Genomic DNA, 20,472 nt, shown 5'->3' on the forward strand with positions numbered 1-20,472 from the left:
AGGTGGCAAATGAAGTTTAACATTGACAAATGTAAAGTACTACATATGGGAAACAGTAACCCCAGAGCAATGTATCAAACTCTGCGGTACTACACTGTCAGTGGTGGAGAATGAAAAGGACCTGGGGGTAATTGTGCAGGCAGATATGAAGTTCTCTGAGCAGTGCAGACGAGCTGCAAGAGTAGCTCATGGTGTCTTGTCAATGATATACAGGAATTTTTCTAGCAGGGATAAGGAGGTGATTATTCCCTTGTATAAGGCAATGGTTAGGCCACATCTTGAGTACTGTATACAGGTCTGGAGGCCTCATTTCAAGAAGGATGTAGAGCTGCTGGAACGGGTACAGAGAAGGGCAACAAGATTAGTGAATGGAACAAAGGGTTGCTCTTACGAAGAAAGGCTTAAGTTTTGAAAATTACAGAGTCTGGAGACTAGGCACAGGCGAGGTGATCTGATAGAGGTGTATAAGGCTTTGAATGGTTTGAGCATGCTCAATGCCAATGGGATTCTTCATCTTGCTCAGAATAATCACCTCAGAGGGCATAAATTCAAATTGAGGAAGGACGGATGTCGGATAGATGTGCGGAAATTTGCCTTTGGCCAGTGGGTGGTTGGTTGGTGGAACCGACTTCCATCACTTGTTGAAGTTGATAGCCTAAACAAATTTAAAGCTCAACTGGACAGGTATTTCGAACGAACGGAGGGGTGAAATGGGAGTGGTGTGTGTTTTTTTTTTTTTTTTTTTGGCTGATGCTGAATAAGCTTGCTTTCTTGCATCATATGCCTCTATTAATGCTAATAAATAAATGACTTGATATATGACATTTCTTGCAGTGATTGCTACTTGTCTTATCAAGGATCTACATGATTCCTGCTGAATGTTTGTGTAAAACAGCATGCGTAATCAGTTAATGCTTCTCATTCAGCAGCGTCAGAATTAGCCTTTCATGCCATTAACGAAAAACATACATTTTTATTTAACGAGGCCAAAATACTTAGTGTCCAACATAATTATATGAGACTATTAATTGCAGAAACTGTTGAAATTAAATTACATGAGAATTCTATTAACATTCGCCATCCATATCTAATCTCTGATTCATGTTCTTTTGTGCGCATGCATAAAGACAAATAATCACAGCCTTCCACACACATGTGCGAGGACAAATAATCTCTGTATTTAAGATTCCAGCTCACACACTCCGTAATTTCCATTCCTGTGATCACAACATACTGTTAAAAAGCATGTCTGCTTCAGGAAGGAAATTGTTTTTCAAAATTGACGTTTAACTTTAATTAATTTTTTAATTAATTTGTTTAATTGTTTTTAGAATTTTAATTAATTTTTGAATTGTTTTCAATTGATTTTTTACTGTAATCATTTTGCATTAATCTTTTATTTGTTTTAATTTCTGGAGAGTATCATACAGATGTGTTCTACGTATCAATGAGGTAAATTTCTCTCATTCTTCTACAAATATTGATATCAACGTAGAACATATTGAGCACCATAGCTCTGTTATATACTATCAAATGAATATTTTTATTGTATACCAATTAAAAATAAAAATTCATTTTTCTGAATTTTCATAAGAATAAGAAAGTATTGAGATATTGCTGTATACTTTTTAAAGGTTTACATTAAAATGTGAATGAATGCGTGTGTGCATGAGAGAATGCATGTGGTTATTAATTTAAAATGAAACTCTAGATGCAGTAGTTAAAATAATAGAAATTTCAAAATTTAAAGTGACTTAATTACCAATAATATTTTTATACAGGAATAGATTAATGAAGTGTATTGAAAATGTCTACTTTGTGCATGTAAACATGGATCTTCCCTGACCAAAAAATTCTTCCAACAGATTCACAGTCAACTGACTATATTAGCATTAATAGTGGCAAATGATGAAAGAAAGCTTACACAGCAACAGATAAATAAAAAAAATTTAAAAAAAAAATCACATTTCACCTATTCAACCCTTCCAACAGTTTTTCCAGCAATTAACTGCCTGTTGGCTGAAGGCAAACTTCCACACACCTAGTCTACAACTCTCCTTCCTCAATTTAAATTTATGTCCCCTCATGTGCATAGTCTAAGCAAGAAGAAAAATCCCAAAAGAATTTGGTAGCTGGAACAGTCTTTTTGGAACCAGCTATATCTTTCATTGTCTTCAACAAGTAACAAAATGTGTGACAGTTTCCTGGTACAATTCAGACAGCAATTCAGTAATTACTGTCTAATTGAAAAAAATTGATCAAACAAAAAGGTTTTGTGACATAACACACCACACTTCAATTTTAATTGGATGTAAGGGTTCTTCAAAAATGACATGATGACTCAGAGAACTCCAGATGATAACTATATACATCACTAAATAGTTGCTAATATTGCTATTTAAACTTTTTTTTGGACTTCCTTGGAGAATTCTCAAATGCAACCCGAACGTAATAAATAACAACTTTGTAGCATAATATATATTATTGTTGCATAACTTGTGAACCTCCGTCAACATCAGTTTTGAGTGGCTGTTTTTTAACATGATACTACCAGTCTATCAAAAATGAATGCACAGTGGTACTCCTAGTAAGACTGCAACTTGAAAAACTGTTCAACAATGAATATGCATAATGCTCCATCTGAAGTTAAAACAGCAATAAGAATCAGTAAATTAATGCAGAACCAGTTTGCAAGGCCAAATCGCAATCCTAAGACAATAGTGACTCATTTACACTGGTATAAAATTTCAAAATTACAATTCGTACTTCAGCTTTTTTTTAACGTAGAGCTTCATTTTAAATGGACAACCTTGCATAAGCACACAAAATAAAAGCATACAAGGACCAAACAGATGACATTATTTGAACTTATTACTTAAAAATTGTCTATTTTTGTATAAAATTATTAGTGCAGTTATTTGTTTATTTGATAAAATAGGTAGATTTGATATCATCATCATCATCATCAGCCATTTTCAATCCACTGCAGGATGAAGGCCTCTCCAGCAACTTTCCAGTTCCTTCTGTTTTGAGCACTGGCCATCCATTTACTACTCAAAAACTCATGAATTTCATCTATCCATCTCTGCCTTTGTCTTCCAGGTTTTCTTCTAGCTCCTCTTGGGTACCATTCTGTTATTTTCTTAGTCCATCTGTCATCATGTCTTCGAGCTATGTGTCCTGCCCAAGACCATTTTAGTTCTTTAGTTTTGATAAGAATGTCCTTTACTTGAGTTTGCTGCCTAATCCATGTGTTTCTCTTCTTATCTAACAGTCTGATTCCCAATATAATTCGTTCCATTCTTCGCTGTGTAGTTCTTAGCTTCTCTTCCATTCTTTTGGTGAGTGCCCAAGTTTCACTTCCATAAGTCATGGTGGGGAGTATACATTGATTCATTATTTTACGTTTCAGACAAACTGGGATATTACTCTTCAGTATGTGACTATATTTCCTGAATGCTATCCATCCAAAATTTATTCTTCTCTTGACTTCCAGCCATTTATCATTATTACAGCTAATAACTTGTCCCAGATAAGTATATGACTCCACCTTTTCAATTACTGCTCCTTCAATCATTATTTCCCTTTCCGTGGCATACTTGTTCATCATTACTTTTGTTTTAGCCATATTCATCTTTAGTCCAAAATCCTTACTAACTGTGCATAACTGATTAAGATTTTCCTCTAATTCTTTGGGATCGTGGCTTATGACCACAATGTCATCTGCAAATCGTAAATGGTTTAGGTACTCTCCGTTCACATTGACTCCTTTCTGCGACCAGTCTAATCTTCTGAAAGCTTCCTCAAGGGCAGCAGTAAACAGCTTCGGAGATATTGTGTCTCCTTGTAGAACTCCTTTCTCGATTTTAAATTTCCTACTGTCTTTGTCTAGTCTAATAAAGGATGTAGCACTCTCATATATTTTCTTCAAAATCATAATATATGGAGTATCTATGCCTTGTCTTTCCAGTGCCCGAAACATTGCCTTATGCTGTATGGAGTCAAATGCCTTTTCATAATCCACAAATGCCAGGCATAATGGTGTTTTATATTCATTTGCTTTCTCCATTAGCTGTGATATTACGTGAAGGTGATCCATAGTTGAGAATCCTGTCCTAAAGCCAGCTTGCTCTTTCGGTTGATTCTCATCAAGTATTCTTTCTAATCTGTTAGTAATGACCCTTGTGAACAACTTGTAGATATGGGATAACAAGCTAATTGGTCTATAATTTCCAATTTATCTCCTTTCTTATGCAGCAAAACTATGATTGCATTATTCCACTGCTTAGGCATCACACCTTTTCTAATGCACTTTGTGAAGAGCCTTGCCAGTTTTTGTGTTATGTCTCTTCCTCCCAATTTTAACAACTCTACAGTAACTTCATCTTCCCCCGGGGCTTTCCGATTCTTCATTTTCTTCAATGCATGTTCTACCTCATCAGCAAGAATATCGGGTATGTCGTATGTGTTGCTACTTTGCAATACATGTTCCCCACTGCTGGTATCATTCCCTCGCTCCTTGTATAATTCTCTATAGTAGTCTTCTGCTATTTGAATTATGCCTTCTCTGCTGTTTATAAGTACACCATCGCTATTCTTCAGTTTCAGTATCATTTGTCTTCCTGTATTACTGCTCATGGCTGCTGATTTAAATCCTTTGTTTTCCCTTAATGCTTGTTCTACTTTTCTTGTGTTAAATCTTCTTATGTCCTCTCTGAGTCTCTTTCTAATGGCTTTGCATAACTCAGTATACTCAATTTTCTCCCTGTCAGTGTTTTTCTTGCTCTTCATTTGTCGTCTTTGGTTCATCATGACAAGTGTTTCTTGACTAATTTTTTCTTCTTTGGATTTCTGTTTCCCTATAGGTTTCTTGGGCTTTATCACTTTCAGAAAGTTGTAATATTCCTCGTCGATATCTTGGTCCTGAGCAGTCTGCAAAAGCTCAAACTTGTTCTTAAGTTCCATTACATACTGCTTTTTCTCCTCCTCTGTTATTTCAAAGACCTTTGTATTATTTACTCGAGTCAGTTTTTTCCTTTCCTTTCCTACATCTATATCAAGTGTACATCTTACCATTCTGTGATCACTTCCAACATTTACCTTATTCAGGACGGTAACATCATTCACAATATATCTTCTGTTAGTGAGGATGAAGTCGATTTCATTAGTTGTTAATCCATTTGGACTCTTCCATGTCCACTTTCTGTTCACCCTTTTCTTGAAAAAAGTGTTCATTACTGACATTCCTTGAGATTCTGCAAATTCCACAAGTCTTTCACCTCTTTTATTTCTTTCACCAATTCCAAAATTTCCTATAGTTCCTCTTTCTGCGCTGTTTTGCCTTTTTCCAACCTTAGCATTGAAGTCCCCCATAATAATAGTGTAGTGGGTTTTCTGCTCATCTAGAAGACTCTCAATTTCAGTGTACATTTCTTCAACATCTTCATCATCATGGCTCGATGTTGGTGCATAAATCATTGTAATCTTTAGCTTGTACCTCTTAGAAATCTTGAGTATTAGTCTTGACACCCTTGGTGATGTACTTTTGAATTCCAAAATGTTGTTTTTAAAATCTTTATGGACCAGAAACCAAACTCCACATTCACTCCTTTCACTGTTTCCATTAGTGTACAGCAGATTTCCACTTGATAAACTTATAAGTGATTCATTTCTTCTTGTTTCAGCCAAACCGATGATATTCCAATTCACATTTTCTAATATCCTTCTGATAACACACAGGATACCTGTTCCCCTCTAAGCCCCTTGATTTGATATAATAGGTAGCAATCTGCTTCCAAAATTGCTTAAAAGCAAATCCGAGTATGAGAGTATTCTGTGTTATTGTTAGCATAAATAACATCAATATTTCATATTCCTTTTTTGTAGTTCTGTAGAAGCATAAACAATATTAGAAGTGCTTTTACTAAGGCTATACTCTAAGTTTATAACATTTTTCAAATGCAACTGTTGTTGTTATTTGGTTTTTAGGAGCATTATCAACTAAGGCCATATTGCTCTGGTGATATACGGTGATCATTCACTGACCTTTCCGCATCCTCTGTATTTGGTGATCATGGACTCAAACCCCGGTCTAATCAAGAAGCGTGTGCTATGCACTGCTGCTGCTCCTGCCCACCTGGCTGCGGAGGTGCCTACAAATGCAACTGCATAGCATAATATATAAACAACTGTGTAGCATAATACATATTATTACATATTACTGTTGCATAACCTGGGAATAGTGCAGCATTATTACTGCATCAGTTATCTCTTAGTTTAGTGTGGCATTCTCAAATTAAATTAAATTTAAATGGAAACCATATCTCAGACCAGAGCAGTAAAGGCAAAAAGTTCAAAGTAGCAAGAGTGATGTGGCTCAAGGGAGAACTGGGGAGGGTAGTCCTCTACAAATTGCAGCTTTATAAAATGTACTATTTGTTTGATGCTTACAGACTATCTGGAACAAGATAAGATAAATCATGAGAGCTTGAAAAACAGAGTTGATGCCCTCAAAGGTTGGTTGTTTGCTGGGTTTTACTGGCACATTAGCAACTAAGGCTATAATGCCCCCCCCCCCTGAAAGGAATTAAAATGGGAGCCTCATCAAGCTTTCAGGTGCCCACTCACCTCAATGGCCAAAGGATACATACAACACAGTAACAATCCCAAAAGTAGGAAGCACTGTTTCCAAAGGAGGTAGCTATTGTTGGTGACTCTATCATTAGGGAAATATACTGTGCAAAAAAAAGATAGATGAAACAGAACCATAGTATATTTGTCAAGGGCAAAAGTTAATGATGTTGCAGAGAAGGGGCGCATTTAGGGCTAGAGCCTCAAGCTGCGAACAAATTTAGACTATGTATATAAAGTGCTTAGCATCATAATACACAGCCATTTCTGAATAAACAGAAATTTTTAAGGTGGCATCGTTTTAGGTTATATCTCATATTGTGAATACCTTCACAACGAGTTGCCATGATATTGCACTACTTCGAATAAGTAACGCTTCACCTAAGGAGAAGACTAGTGTTACTTATTCTCAGATAGGTACCACCACCCAGACAGCACTGTTTCAGGGCTATTTGGCCCTTCGTCAGTGAGTGGGTAGGTACCCAAGTGATGCAATGATGGCAAAAACAGTTATGAAGTATAACTCCACAATATGAGAGATGCCTGATGGTGTATGATGTATTTAGACTGAGGCGCATTTAGGGCTAGAGCCTCAAGCTGCGAACAAATTTAGACTATGTATATAAAGTGCTTAGCATCATAATACACAGCCATTTCTGAATAAACAGAAATTTTTAAGGTGGCATCGTTTTAGGTTATATCTCATATTGTGAATACCTTCACAACGAGTTGCCATGATATTGCACTACTTCGAATAAGTAACGCTTCACCTAAGGAGAAGACTAGTGTTACTTATTCTCAGATAGGTACCACCACCCAGACAGCACTGTTTCAGGGCTATTTGGCCCTTCGTCAGTGAGTGGGTAGGTACCCAAGTGATGCAATGATGGCAAAAACAGTTATGAAGTATAACTCCACAATATGAGAGATGCCTGATGGTGTATGATGTATTTAGACTGAGGCGCATTTAGGGCTAGAGCCTCAAGCTGCGAACAAATTTAGACTATGTATATAAAGTGCTTAGCATCATAATACACAGCCATTTCTGAATAAACAGAAATTTTTAAGGTGGCATCGTTTTAGGTTATATCTCATATTGTGAATACCTTCACAACGAGTTGCCATGATATTGCACTACTTCGAATAAGTAACGCTTCACCTAAGGAGAAGACTAGTGTTACTTATTCTCAGATAGGTACCACCACCACCCTATGTGGTACCTATCTGAGAATAAGTAACACTAGTCTTCTCCTTAGGTGAAGCGTTACTTATTCGAAGTAGTGCAATATCATGGCAACTCGTTGTGAAGGTATTCACAATATGAGATATAACCTAAAACGATGCCACCTTAAAAATTTCTGTTTATTCAGAAATGGCTGTGTATTATGATGCTAAGCACTTTATATACATAGTCTAAATTTGTTCGCAGCTTGAGGCTCTAGCCCTAAATGCGCCTCAGTCTAAATACATCATACACCATCAGGCATCTCTCATATTGTGGAGTTATACTTCATAACTGTTTTTGCCATCATTGCATCACTTGGGTACCTACCCACTCACTGACGAAGGGCCAAATAGCCCTGAAACAGTGCTGTCTGGGTGGTGGTACCTATCTGAGAATAAGTAACACTAGTCTTCTCCTTAGGTGAAGCGTTACTTATTCGAAGTAGTGCAATATCATGGCAACTCGTTGTGAAGGTATTCACAATATGAGATATAACCTAAAACGATGCCACCTTAAAAATTTCTGTTTATTCAGAAATGGCTGTGTATTATGATGCTAAGCACTTTATATACATAGTCTAAATTTGTTCGCAGCTTGAGGCTCTAGCCCTAAATGCGCCTCAGTCTAAATACATCATACACCATCAGGCATCTCTCATATTGTGGAGTTATACTTCATAACTGTTTTTGCCATCATTGCATCACTTGGGTACCTACCCACTCACTGACGAAGGGCCAAATAGCCCTGAAACAGTGCTGTCTGGGTGGTGGTACCTATCTGAGAATAAGTAACACTAGTCTTCTCCTTAGGTGAAGCGTTACTTATTCGAAGTAGTGCAATATCATGGCAACTCGTTGTGAAGGTATTCACAATATGAGATATAACCTAAAACGATGCCACCTTAAAAATTTCTGTTTATTCAGAAATGGCTGTGTATTATGATGCTAAGCACTTTATATACATAGTTGCAGAGAAGTTATTTTTTAAGGACACAAAGGATAATATTGCTGTACACATTAGCACTAATAATATTAAGAGAACTGAGGAATTGCTTAACAGATATAGGGCAATGTTGAGAAAAAATCATAAGTTAGGATTAAACTCAAAAGTGTCTGCAATTTTGCATAATAAGAGGAAGTATACGATGAGAGCTTTGTTGATCAATTAAGTCCTGGAGAGCCAGGACCAAGTGTGGGTGTCTGCTTCTTAACAGGAGGGATTGTTTTTACAGAGATAGAACACATAATTAGGAGGGGTGCTAAGAATATTTGCTGATGCTATTTAAGCAGTGTTAGGTGGGCCAGAAAACTACTAGCTCAAAAGAGATACACAGACTAATAGTTTAACAACAGCCAAGAAAACAAGATGTGGGTGATTATAAGACTTGCTGGTGGCCACTAGGAGAAAAATACATGAATATACACTAGCTTGTATGCTAATTTTAGGAATACAGTAAATAAATTTGAGGAATTTGAAGTATTGAGTCATAAAATATGAACATAATAGAAAATCAAATTAAATAATAATAATAAAATTAAATGTGCAGAGATATTAGAAATATCCATATTCAAACTCCCCATCTACTCAGACGTAGAATATATGGGGAATTTGAATATGGAGAGCGCAATGTTTAGAGAAAGAACAGGTGGTGGGGTGAGTTATGCTCCTAGATAAAAACACATATACTTTAGTGCAGTGCACTCATTGTGACTATTTGTGACTGTGATGAGTAATGAAGGCAAATAGAGTGGGTCAGTAAATCAGAATGTCTTATAATTGCAAGTACCACTCAATATTATCCAGATAGTGACTGGAATTTGTGGGTTAGCCACCTGAAAAGTAGCAGAACCCTCCTGGATTTATTGGATGACTGCTTTCTACACAAGTGTGTTAAAGGGACAACAAGATAAAGCAATACACTTGATCTGATTATCAACATGGATAATCAGATCAGTCTGCAGATTCATTCATTAAGAATCTGCAGATAAAAGAAGCATCTATGTTTTTATTTGCATAGGTGGTAGTGATCACAACATATTTGTGCAGAATTTACTTAAAGATGCAACTACTGTCAGTTTTTAAATTCTTTTTCAGTGAGACTAACTAATAATATTACCAAGAATGAATTCTAAATGGGAAGAATTCAGAGAAGCTACCAAGTTTTTCACACCAAATAAGGATACTGTTCAAGGTTTAGACCTAATGGATAACAAAAGAATTGATGAGCCTAGTGATAGGGGAAAAAATCTGCAGGAATGGTTATAAGTTATCAGGGAACATGAAAACCTACAGTAAATATAAACTAACATTTGAATAAAGTTACAAAGGGGATCAGGCAAGTGAATGCAAACTATGAGAAGCATTTGGCTAAGGATGCAAAGAAAAGCAGCAAAGAGTTCTTTGCTTATGTTAACACTACAAGGGAAAGGAATGAACCAAATTTGTCCACTACATAAAAATGGCATAGCTATTGATGATCCTGTTCTAGTTGCTGAAAAACCAAATGAATATTTTTTGCACCTATATTCAAGCATAAACAAGTGTTTAGGGATGGGCATACCAGAAGTGTATCAACTTATAACTGGGAGCTAAATGATTTTAAACATTTCATCTGAAATATTACCTTTCTGCTGAAGCTGCTCCTCTTTGAGTGATGTGACTTGCAATAACAGGCGGCTGAAAATGGAAATTTCAATTTAACATGAAAATTAAATGGACAAGATACTGAATAAGATATTCTACCAGGAATTCTGTTTATGATACAGACCATGAAAAATTACACAAGATAAAAATATAGTGACTAACCATTTTCCTTTAATGGCATTCTTAAAAAATATATATTTATGAAAATGTTATTTAGTATTCAGCAATTTAAAATAATCCTGATTTATTACTTAAGTTTAAAATATTTGTCATATTTATGCTGATATGTTAGAGTTTGATATTAAAATTGAAATAATCAACTGCCCTTTTATCAATGAGAAACTTGCTCTTGTCATTGATTTAAAAACAAACAAAAAAAATTTTATTTGCAAAAGAAAACTGTCCTGGGTACAAATAATGACTTTCATCTTTTGTACTTTTTGTAAATGAGCCCAAGTGTGGATGAACAACCAACACATAGGTAAAACAGCATTCACAAAAAAATTTGTTTGTTTCATTTTACAAGTACAGTATATCAACAATGTTAGCATTAGCAAAGCCACATGATGCAAGAAAGCAAGCTTATATAGCATCAGCCAAAAAAAAAACAAAAAAACTTCCACTTCACCCATCCACTTGCTCCAAATGTTTGTCAAGTTCTGCTTTGAATCTATATAAGCTGTCAACTTCTATAACGACAGATGGAAGCTTGTTCCAGCAATCAACCAAACGCTGGCTGAAGGCATACTTCCGCACATCTATCCTACAACCGTCTTATCTCAATTTGAATTTATGCCCTCTCAGGTGATTATTCTGAGTAAGAGGAAGAATCCCACCTGCATTGAGCATGCTCAAACCATTCAAGCCTTTATACACCTCAATCAGATCACCTCGCAGGTGCCTAGTCTCCAGACACTGTAATTTGCAAAACTTAAGCCTTTCTTCGTAAGAGCAACCCTTTGTTCCATTCACTAATCTTGTTGCTCTTCTCTGTACTCGTTCCAGCTCTACATCCTTCTTAAAATGAGGCCTCCAGACCTGTATACAGTACTCTAGGTGTGGCCTGACCATTGCCTTATACAAGGGGATAATCACCTCCTTATCCCTGCTGGAAAAATTCCTGTATATCATTGCCAATACTCCATGAGCTACTCTTGCAGCCCGCCTGCACTGCTCAGAGAACTTCATATCTGCCTGCACAACCACCCCCAAGTCCCTTTCATTCTCTACCACTGTCAGTGTAGTACCACAGAGTTGATACGTTGCTCTGGGGTTGCTGTTTCCCATGTGTAGTACTTTACATTTGTCAATGTTAAACTTCATTTGCCACCTCTCAGCCCATCTGCTCAACCTTTCCAGATCCCATTACAGCAGCATAGTGTCAGTAGTGTCCTTGACAACCCTGCCAACCTTTGTATCATCTGCAAACTTGGACATTAAGCTTGATATACCATCATCAATATCATTTATAAATACAGAAAACAATAATGGACCCAACACTGAGCCCTGAGGGACTCCACTAATAACATTAGTCCACGATGAGCAGTGTCCATTGATTATCACTCTCTGTCTTCTCCCCCTCAACCACCCCTTTATCCATAGCAGCAATTTGCCTCCAATGTCACACTGCTCCAATTTGTGTAGCAGTCTTCCATGTGCAACAGTATCAAAAGCCTTTCTAAGATCCAAGTATATAATATCAAAGTTATTCCCTGCATCCAGTTCTTTTGTAACTGCATCATAATATCCAATCAAGTTGATCAGGCAAGACTTCCCCTTAACAAAACCATGCTGTGTCTGAGCTATAACTGAAGTCTTGTCTAAATGATCCTGCAGTGCTTCTTTAACCAGTGCCTCCATTAATTTTCCTGGAACAGAAGTTAAGCTCACAGGTCTATAATTACTTGTGTCAGCCTTTGATCCTCCTTTGTATATTGGGGTCACATTTGCACATTTCCAGTCTATGGGTACCTCCCCTGAGTCCAAGGAAGCTCTCATAATTATGGCTAAGGGTTTGCTTACTTCCTTTGCTGCCTCCTTTAATATAACTGGATAGATCCCATCCACCCCGGGTGCCTTTCTTGTGTTTATCTTCAACAGTTTCTCCTCCACTTTACTCTCAGTTATTTCAAGATTCTCTAGCTTACTGCTAGAGTTGAATACACCTCTGGCATTCCCCTTGCTGAATAACTCCTCATGTGTGAATGTCGATGCAAAATATTCATTTAGTTTGTTAGCTACCTGAGCAGGATCATCAACAGTTGACCCATCAATATCAAGTGGACCAATCTGATTCATCCCCTTCCTTCTAGAGTTAACATAAGTAAAGAACTCTTTGCTGTTTTTCTTTGCATCCCTTGCCAAGGATTTCTCGTAATCTGCCTTTGCCTGCCTAACCTCCTTTGTAACTTGGTTGCATATCAACTTGTATCTATCATAGGCTTCTGTGTCATGTGTTAATTTGTAAGTATCCCATGCATTTTTCTTCTCTGCCATATGCCTCATTAGTTCATCTGACATCCATTTTGGCCTAAACCTTGAACAATATTTCTTAGTTGGTATGTAAAGCCTAGTAGCTTCCAAGATAAGTTCTTTGAATGCTTCCCATTTTGAATTTGCTGTTGGTAACATCATCAGTTGGTCCCACTGTATAGAATTTAAATACTGTCTCAGTCCATTGTAGTCGCCTTTACGGAAGCAATAACCCTTCCCTTTACCCCTAATGGTAGTTACCTCTTTGAGTAAATCCCACTTCAGCACACTGTGATCACTGCCACCTAGTGGTTCGTTTATCTGCAGATTCTTAATGCATGAAGAATCACTGCTGATAATCAAATCAAGAGTATTACTCCCTCTAGTTGCCTCCCGAACATGCTGATGTAGAAAACAATCATCCAATAAATCCACAAAACCCTGCTAGTGTGTGAGTAACCAGCCCCCAAATTCCAGTCAATATCTGGGAAATTAAAATCTCCCATTATAAGACTCTCTGATTTACTGGCCCACTCTATTTCCCTGTACAGTTCCTTATTATACTCATCAGAGTCATTAGGCCTATAGCCTACTCATTAGGCCTATAGCCTACTCTCAATTTTGATCTCCCAATGCTTATGTCACACCAAACTGACTCAACACTGCACTGTCCGGCGATGTCGACTGGCTTCACTTCCTTGGTTTTTATGTGTTTCTTAACTAATAGCATAACCCCTCCCCCCTTCCTATTCTGTAGACGTTGTACTCCCCAAATTGCAGTTCTGCATCCCTTATATCTGTGTGACACCACGTCTCTGATATCCCAACAATATCTGCCTTTGATGTTTTGAGCAATACCTCAAATTTATTTACTAAACTCCTAGCATTGGTGTACACGCAAGTATACCTGCACCTGTTTCTATTCTTAGCTACCCTAACACAACACATGTGTTTACTTGTGCCGCAATGGCTCCCAGCAGTCTCTGAAATACCACGCATCTTGTGTTCCAGGCTTCTGCTCATTCTAATAGAAGCAGTGCAAGAATCTCTTTCACCTCTGCCAGTGGCTACTGTCAATCTATTGGTCTTTGTCTCCCCCCCAAGCTAGCAGTTTTCCGACCCACCTAACACTGCCTCGATAGCATCAGCAAATATTCTTGCACCCTTTCTATTTAAGTGTATCCCATCCCTGTAGAAGCAATCTCTCCTGTTAACAAGTACAGTCCAGGCTGAAAAAAATTCTACCCCTTGAGCCTTGCACAATCTTTCCAGGGCCGAATTGATCGACAAGGCTCTCATCATATACTCCCTCCTATCGTGTCTGGGCAGAATTGCAGACACTTTCAAATTCAACCCTAATTCTTGGCTTTTGTTCAACAGTGACCTGTACTTGTTAAGTAATTCTGCCGGTCTCCTACTCTTAATATTATTAGTGCCAACGTGTACAACTATATCACCTTTTGTGCCCTTAAAAGATGATATTCGCTCTACAACATCATCAACCTTTGCCCCTGGCAGACATACCCTGGTCCTGTTCCACCTATCTTTTTTACAAAGCATGTTCCCCGTTTCCCTGACAATAGAGTCACCAACAACTACTAGTTCCTTTGGGACCAGCGCATTCTGCCTTTGGGGTTGTCTCTGTGTCACGCGATGCCCAAGTGCAAGCTCTGGCGTTGATGTGGGCAGCTGAGAGCTTGATGGGCCCCTCAATTTAGTTTCTTCGAGGGCATCCACCCTGTCCTTCAAGCTCTCATATAGGCCCACAAGAACGCCGAGTTGTTGCTTGATATCGATACACACCTTGCATCGCGCACACACAAAGACATCCCCCTTGGCAGTATCATGTCCCGTACCCGATTGCTCTGCAAAGCGTGTGCTATGCACTGCTGCTCCTGCCCACCTGGCTATGGAGGCACCGAGAAGCCAGCAAAAAGTTCACTAAATTATGATAGAAATACACCGATGAGCCAAAACATTATGATCAGTGAATCGTTATGCAAATTGAAGCAACTGCAAAGCGTGAACTACGGAGCTTGTGTGTGTCGGGACACGGTATAAAAAACACCTGATACCGAGCTCTGTTAATCAGTGTTACTCTTGGTTTTCAGATGGGAAAGGCAGCAGACTTAAGCAAGTTTGACAAAGGCCAAATTGTAATGGCCAGACAACTGGGTTAGAGCATATCCGAAATGGCTCAGCTGATGGGGTGCCCACAGTCAGCCATGGTTAGTACCTACCGAAAGTGGTCCGAAGAGGGGAAACCCACAAACCGCAGGCAAGGTGTTAGACAACCTTGGCTCATTGATGCTCGAGTTGAGGGAAGCTCTCCCGGATGGTACGTAGCAACAGAAGCAACTGTGATGCAACACGCTGGTAACTGGAATGCTGGTGATGGGAGTAATGTGTCACAACACACATAGTTAATTGAATCCTATGGGGCTGCATAGCTGCAGATCACTCTGAGTGCCCATGCTAATCACGGTCCATTGGCAACAGAGCCTACAATGGGCATGCGAGCATTGAAACTGGACCTTGAGTGATTGGAAGAAGGTCGTCTGGTCCAATGAATCACATTTCCTGTTGCACCATGTGGACGGCCAGGTACATGTGTGTCGTTTACCAGAGAAAGTGATGGCGCCTGGATGAACTGTGGGATGAAAACAAGCTGGTGGTGGCAGTGTCATGCTTTGGGCGATGTTTTGCTGGGATACCCTGAGTCCAGTCATCCATGTGCCGGGCACTCTGACATCTACCACCTACCTAAACATCATTGCTGACCAGGCACACCCTTTCATGGCAATGGTCTTCCCCTCTGGTGGTGCAGTCTTTCAGTAGGATAATGCGCCATGCCACAGCCTGGATTGTTCGAGACTGGTTCGCAGAACATGAGGAAGGCTTCCAGGTATTGCCCTGACCTCCAAATTCCCCAGATATCAATCCCATCGAGCATCTGTGGTTTGTATTGGAACAGAAACTCCGATCTGCAGTGTATCAACCATGGACCTTACAGGAGTTAAAGGATCTGTTGGTTATGTGTTGGTACCAGATACCACAAGACACTAGAAATCTTGTAGCATCCCTGCCTTGCTGGGTATGAGCTGTTTTGGTTGCATGTGGAGGACCAACATCATATTAGGTACGTGGTCGTAATGTCTTAGCTCATCGGTGTATATTGCACAATATTTTATTGTAGTTCATATAATCATGTGACAGTTTGAGTAAGCAGTTTGCTTTCAATAATTCAAAAGGAAAAAGTTGGATGATGATTAGTCTAATGATGATCTTTGCTGTCACAAAATCTTAGAAATAATGCTATCCCCAATATTTTTTTCCCAATGTGCTCAGTGTTAAATTTGAAGTATATGCATCATCCTGTCATTGTAGCATTAGCAGTTAATCTAAGTTCTACTAAAGAAATAAAATTGCATTATTAATTTCTGTTAATTAATTAAATTCTTTCCGTTAATTCCTGTTCATTATCCCCTACAAAAAACAAACTAATACTTATGTTAAAAAAACAGTTCTCAAGGCATATACTACAATTTTCAAGGCATATACTAGTTGCTCAAAAAAACTATGTAATTTTTGAAATAACAAATATACACGTATAATTATAACCCGTTTTAATGCTAGATGATCAGTGGAGTAAAAGCAGCGCACGTCCATGCAACAACAATGGCACATGATTAACGTGCCTCACTCAGCTGATTGCACTTATGCGTTGTATTTTGTATTTGAATTTCAGTTGATAAAGAGACACGCCAGTCTCAAAAGCTACTGCCTGTTAGTATATTTTATATTTTCCATTAAACTGAGTTATAATTATACGTGTATATTTGTTATTTCAACCATGGACCCAAGTACACCAGGCCCATTCGTTACTATGTAATTTTTGATGCTCCATTTCTTTCTAGCTATTTATATAATATTAATTCATATATAAGCAGTCTCATATTCAGTATATGGATGCATTTTGAAGGTGGGATAACACAGATTCTCAAAAGCTTTATTTATAGATCTTCCAAAGTTATATGATATTTAACCTGTGTTCCAGGGGAACTTTCAGTTTCATAATAGTCCATTAATTTTTTTATTATAAGTTTTAGTAATTCAATTACTAGAAATCCCAGCACTATAATTCTCCACATTATAAGTTTCATTTATTTTAAAACTTTGATATAAAAAAACCTCAACTATAAACAAAGCTGTGTCGAAGACATCTAACCAGCTCAAATTAAATTTTGATATACTAACAATACTGAAGTCATCTTTTTTTTCTGTTTGGTACCTTACATTAAAAATGTGATAGCAAAAAGTTTCAAGCGCACAGTAATTTTCTGCATGCCTTCAAATCTACTTGTTCTCAGGAATTTTTGTTTTTGCACATCAACTACTCTGGTTATCATGTGTATGATGATAATTTGCATGGTAGTGAAAAACTTTCTCACTGATTTTAGCAACTGTGACAAATTGATGACATTTTCAAGCATTTCATTATTTAACAATAATAAAATGAAAAGAAACACCGAAAGCCATCCAGAACTGGTTTACCATATGCCAAGAGCAAGCATATGGCAAATTTTGTATCTGTGTTAAAAAAAAAAAAAAAATGTAAGTGTCAATATTTTAATTAAATCTAATATACCTGTATCCATCATCTGGTAAGTATATTTCAACAATATCACCAACACATAAGGTAGGATAATCCTTAGGATTGATGACCAAACTTTCATCTAAAAATGAACAAAATTGGTTAAACAATTTTATAATTTAAAAAAATGCTTAAATATTTTATTCATATATTTCTTTACAGCATATACTTTTAAATTATTTTCAATTTTATTTTTTAAATACAACTAAGAATTATAAAATTTCAAATATGAATTTTACTTTAAAAGAAACATTAAGAATATGTACACAGCAAATGAATGACCAGAAAGAGATGTAAAGGACTGAATTCCATAAGATCCAATTACAAATTAGTTGAGGATACATTTCTATCTGGGTGCAATGTCAGCAAATGAAAATTAATTTTAATTATATTTATGACCATTAATATTTTAACACTAATACTAGTTTCAAAAATAAAATAAAATTTGTGGTTATATTTGTTTCAAGTTAGTTCATCAAAAAAAAAAAAAAAAAATTGTTCATCTACTACTGCAGTAGAACTGCCATCCACTTATTGTCAACAGCTGTATATTTTTCATTTTGAGATATATGTCAAAGTATATAAAAACAATATGATTTGTGAGATTAATATCAAAAATTATATTAGTGTCAATACTATGCAAAAAATGGGGTATAAAAATAAAATCATGATACAAATCAAATTTGATATTACTAAGTGAAATAATATACCAAATTCTGAATTATAAATTCCATATTATACTTCCAGATGAATTATATTTTATCATAAATGACAGTATAACACAATTTAAATGAAGTAAAGACATCACTGTCCTTTATTTTTTTTTCAGGAGCAGATGTAAATTTTTGTAATAAAGTTCTACCCACAGATGGCTTCAATTTGTCTGACAACTCAAGCAAAATAAGTCAAAGGTTTCTTTGAATTACTATTACTATTAAATTTAACCATATGCTGCAAGAAAGCAGACTTTTGCTGCACCAGCCAAAAAAAAAAAAAAAAAAAAAAATTTCTGAGTTACCCTGAGAGAGAGAGAGAGAGAGAGAGAGAGAGAGAGAGAGAGAAATTATGACATCCAGCTCAGGATCCTGTGTGTGCCAAAAACATTTCGCCGGATGAGAGCCCCTGGAGTTAATTCTGAAGCATTAAAGCAGAATTTTCTATTGTTTAAATATCACATACTCATATTACTGTACAGTGATATATAACTACAGGTTTTACAATTCTTTATTAGTTTAATAAAAATATTTACATAAAATAATAAAAGATTTTTAATAATATGAAATAAAAATAAATAATAAATAAATATGATAAAAATTATTTATAAATAAATCATTTTTAGTAAATAATATTTTCAAGTAATTAGTTTGTTTTTTTTTTTATTTCATTAATGAAAAATTATCTTTTTTATTTTTGTATGATAGGAACTTTCCAGAAATATAGAATAATATAGAATTTATAATTCACCATGATTAATTCACTATTACTTCCATCTACTTCTTATAGTGCAATTATCCATGACACTTTTGACTGCAACTTATTGAAAAGTCTTAAATTAACAGTATGTATGGCACATACACACTGTTAATGTCCTGTTACTTAAGGATGTGTTGCTTAAACATCATTGTTGTTGAGAAAGGAGGCGGAAGCCTCCGAAAGCTTCAGTCAATGTTTTATCGCTTTTAATTTTATTGTATTTTAAATATTTTATTTATATTATTGTATATTAAAATTTTTATCGTATATTTTATTTTGTAAATCAGTTTTTTACATATATTATTTTACAGTGTATTATCGTTTGGTACATTTTATAATTTTCAGTATTAAACCATTATAGTTAAACGGTTGGTGTATTTGTTTTAAATTCTGGATATGTATTACTCTCCCAACCTTAGAGGCCTTTTTGAAGATAGTATGTATGGCAATATAATATGAATTCACTATGGTACAAATGAGGACGTAATAATAATAAATGGAGGTTAACATACAGGTTGAACCTCAGGAAAATAGATTCATTTTTAAAATTAAAAATTGTTTTGTATATTTGTCAATGATATTGATGAAGGTATATCAGGCTTAATGTCCAAGATTGCAGATGATACACAGGTTGGCAGGGTACTGCCAAGAGAACTGGAGGCCTCATTTTAGGAAGAATGTAAAGTTGCTAGAGCGAGTACAGAGAAGGGCAAAAAGACAGGTGAGGTGGAACAAAGGGGTGCTCTTACGAAAAACTGCTCAAGTTCTGCAAATTATAGCGTCTAGAGACTAGGCACCAGCGATGTGATCTTACGGAGGTGTATAAGGCCTTGAATGGATTGAGCAGGCTCGATGCTGATGGGATTCTTCCTCTTGCTCAGATTGTATCTGAGAGTGCATTGCAGACGATACGAAGGTTGGCAGGGTTGTTAATGACACTAATGACAGTACGCTGCTGCAACAGAATCTAGAAATGTTGAGCAGATAGGCTGAGAGGTGGCAACTGAAGTTTAACATTCACAAATGTAAAGTACTGCATATGGGAAGCAGTAACCCCAGATTAACATACCGCAATGTCACTGGGGTACAAGTAAACACATGGGTTGTGTTAGGGTAGCTAAGAATAGGAACAGGTGCATGTACACTTGCGTGTACACCAATGCTAGGAGTTTGGTAAATAAATTTGATGAATTTGAGGTGTTGGTCAAAACATCAAAGGCAGATATTGTTGAGATATCAGAGATGTGGTGTCACACAGATATAAGGAATGCAGAACTGGAATTTGGGGAGTACAATGTGTGCGGGAGAATGAGGTGATTATTAGGAACAGGAAGGATAGAGAGGATAGGAAGGGAGGAGGGGTTATGCTATTAGT

General features: G+C 36.7%; 1 protein-coding gene across 1 annotated transcript in view; it reads right to left on the reverse strand.

Annotated features, from left to right (window-relative positions):
* Positions 1–17,713, reverse strand: part of Iml1 (GATOR complex protein Iml1) — a gene marked incomplete at its 5' end in the record, with an annotated part of 444,528 nt that extends 426,815 nt beyond the window's left edge. Inside the window, 2 exons of the mRNA XM_090374757.1 lie at positions 10,479–10,531; positions 17,619–17,713. Coding sequence (XP_090230883.1) covers positions 10,479–10,531; positions 17,619–17,713 — 148 coding nt within the window. The remainder of the gene's footprint in view (positions 1–10,478; positions 10,532–17,618) is intronic.
* Positions 17,714–20,472: the final 2,759 nt, after the last annotated feature.

This window comes from Mastigoproctus giganteus, chromosome 5 (assembly GCF_048544385.1).
Source record: "Mastigoproctus giganteus isolate SK-2022 chromosome 5, ASM4854438v1, whole genome shotgun sequence".
NCBI classification, from domain to species: domain Eukaryota; kingdom Metazoa; phylum Arthropoda; class Arachnida; order Uropygi; family Thelyphonidae; genus Mastigoproctus; species Mastigoproctus giganteus.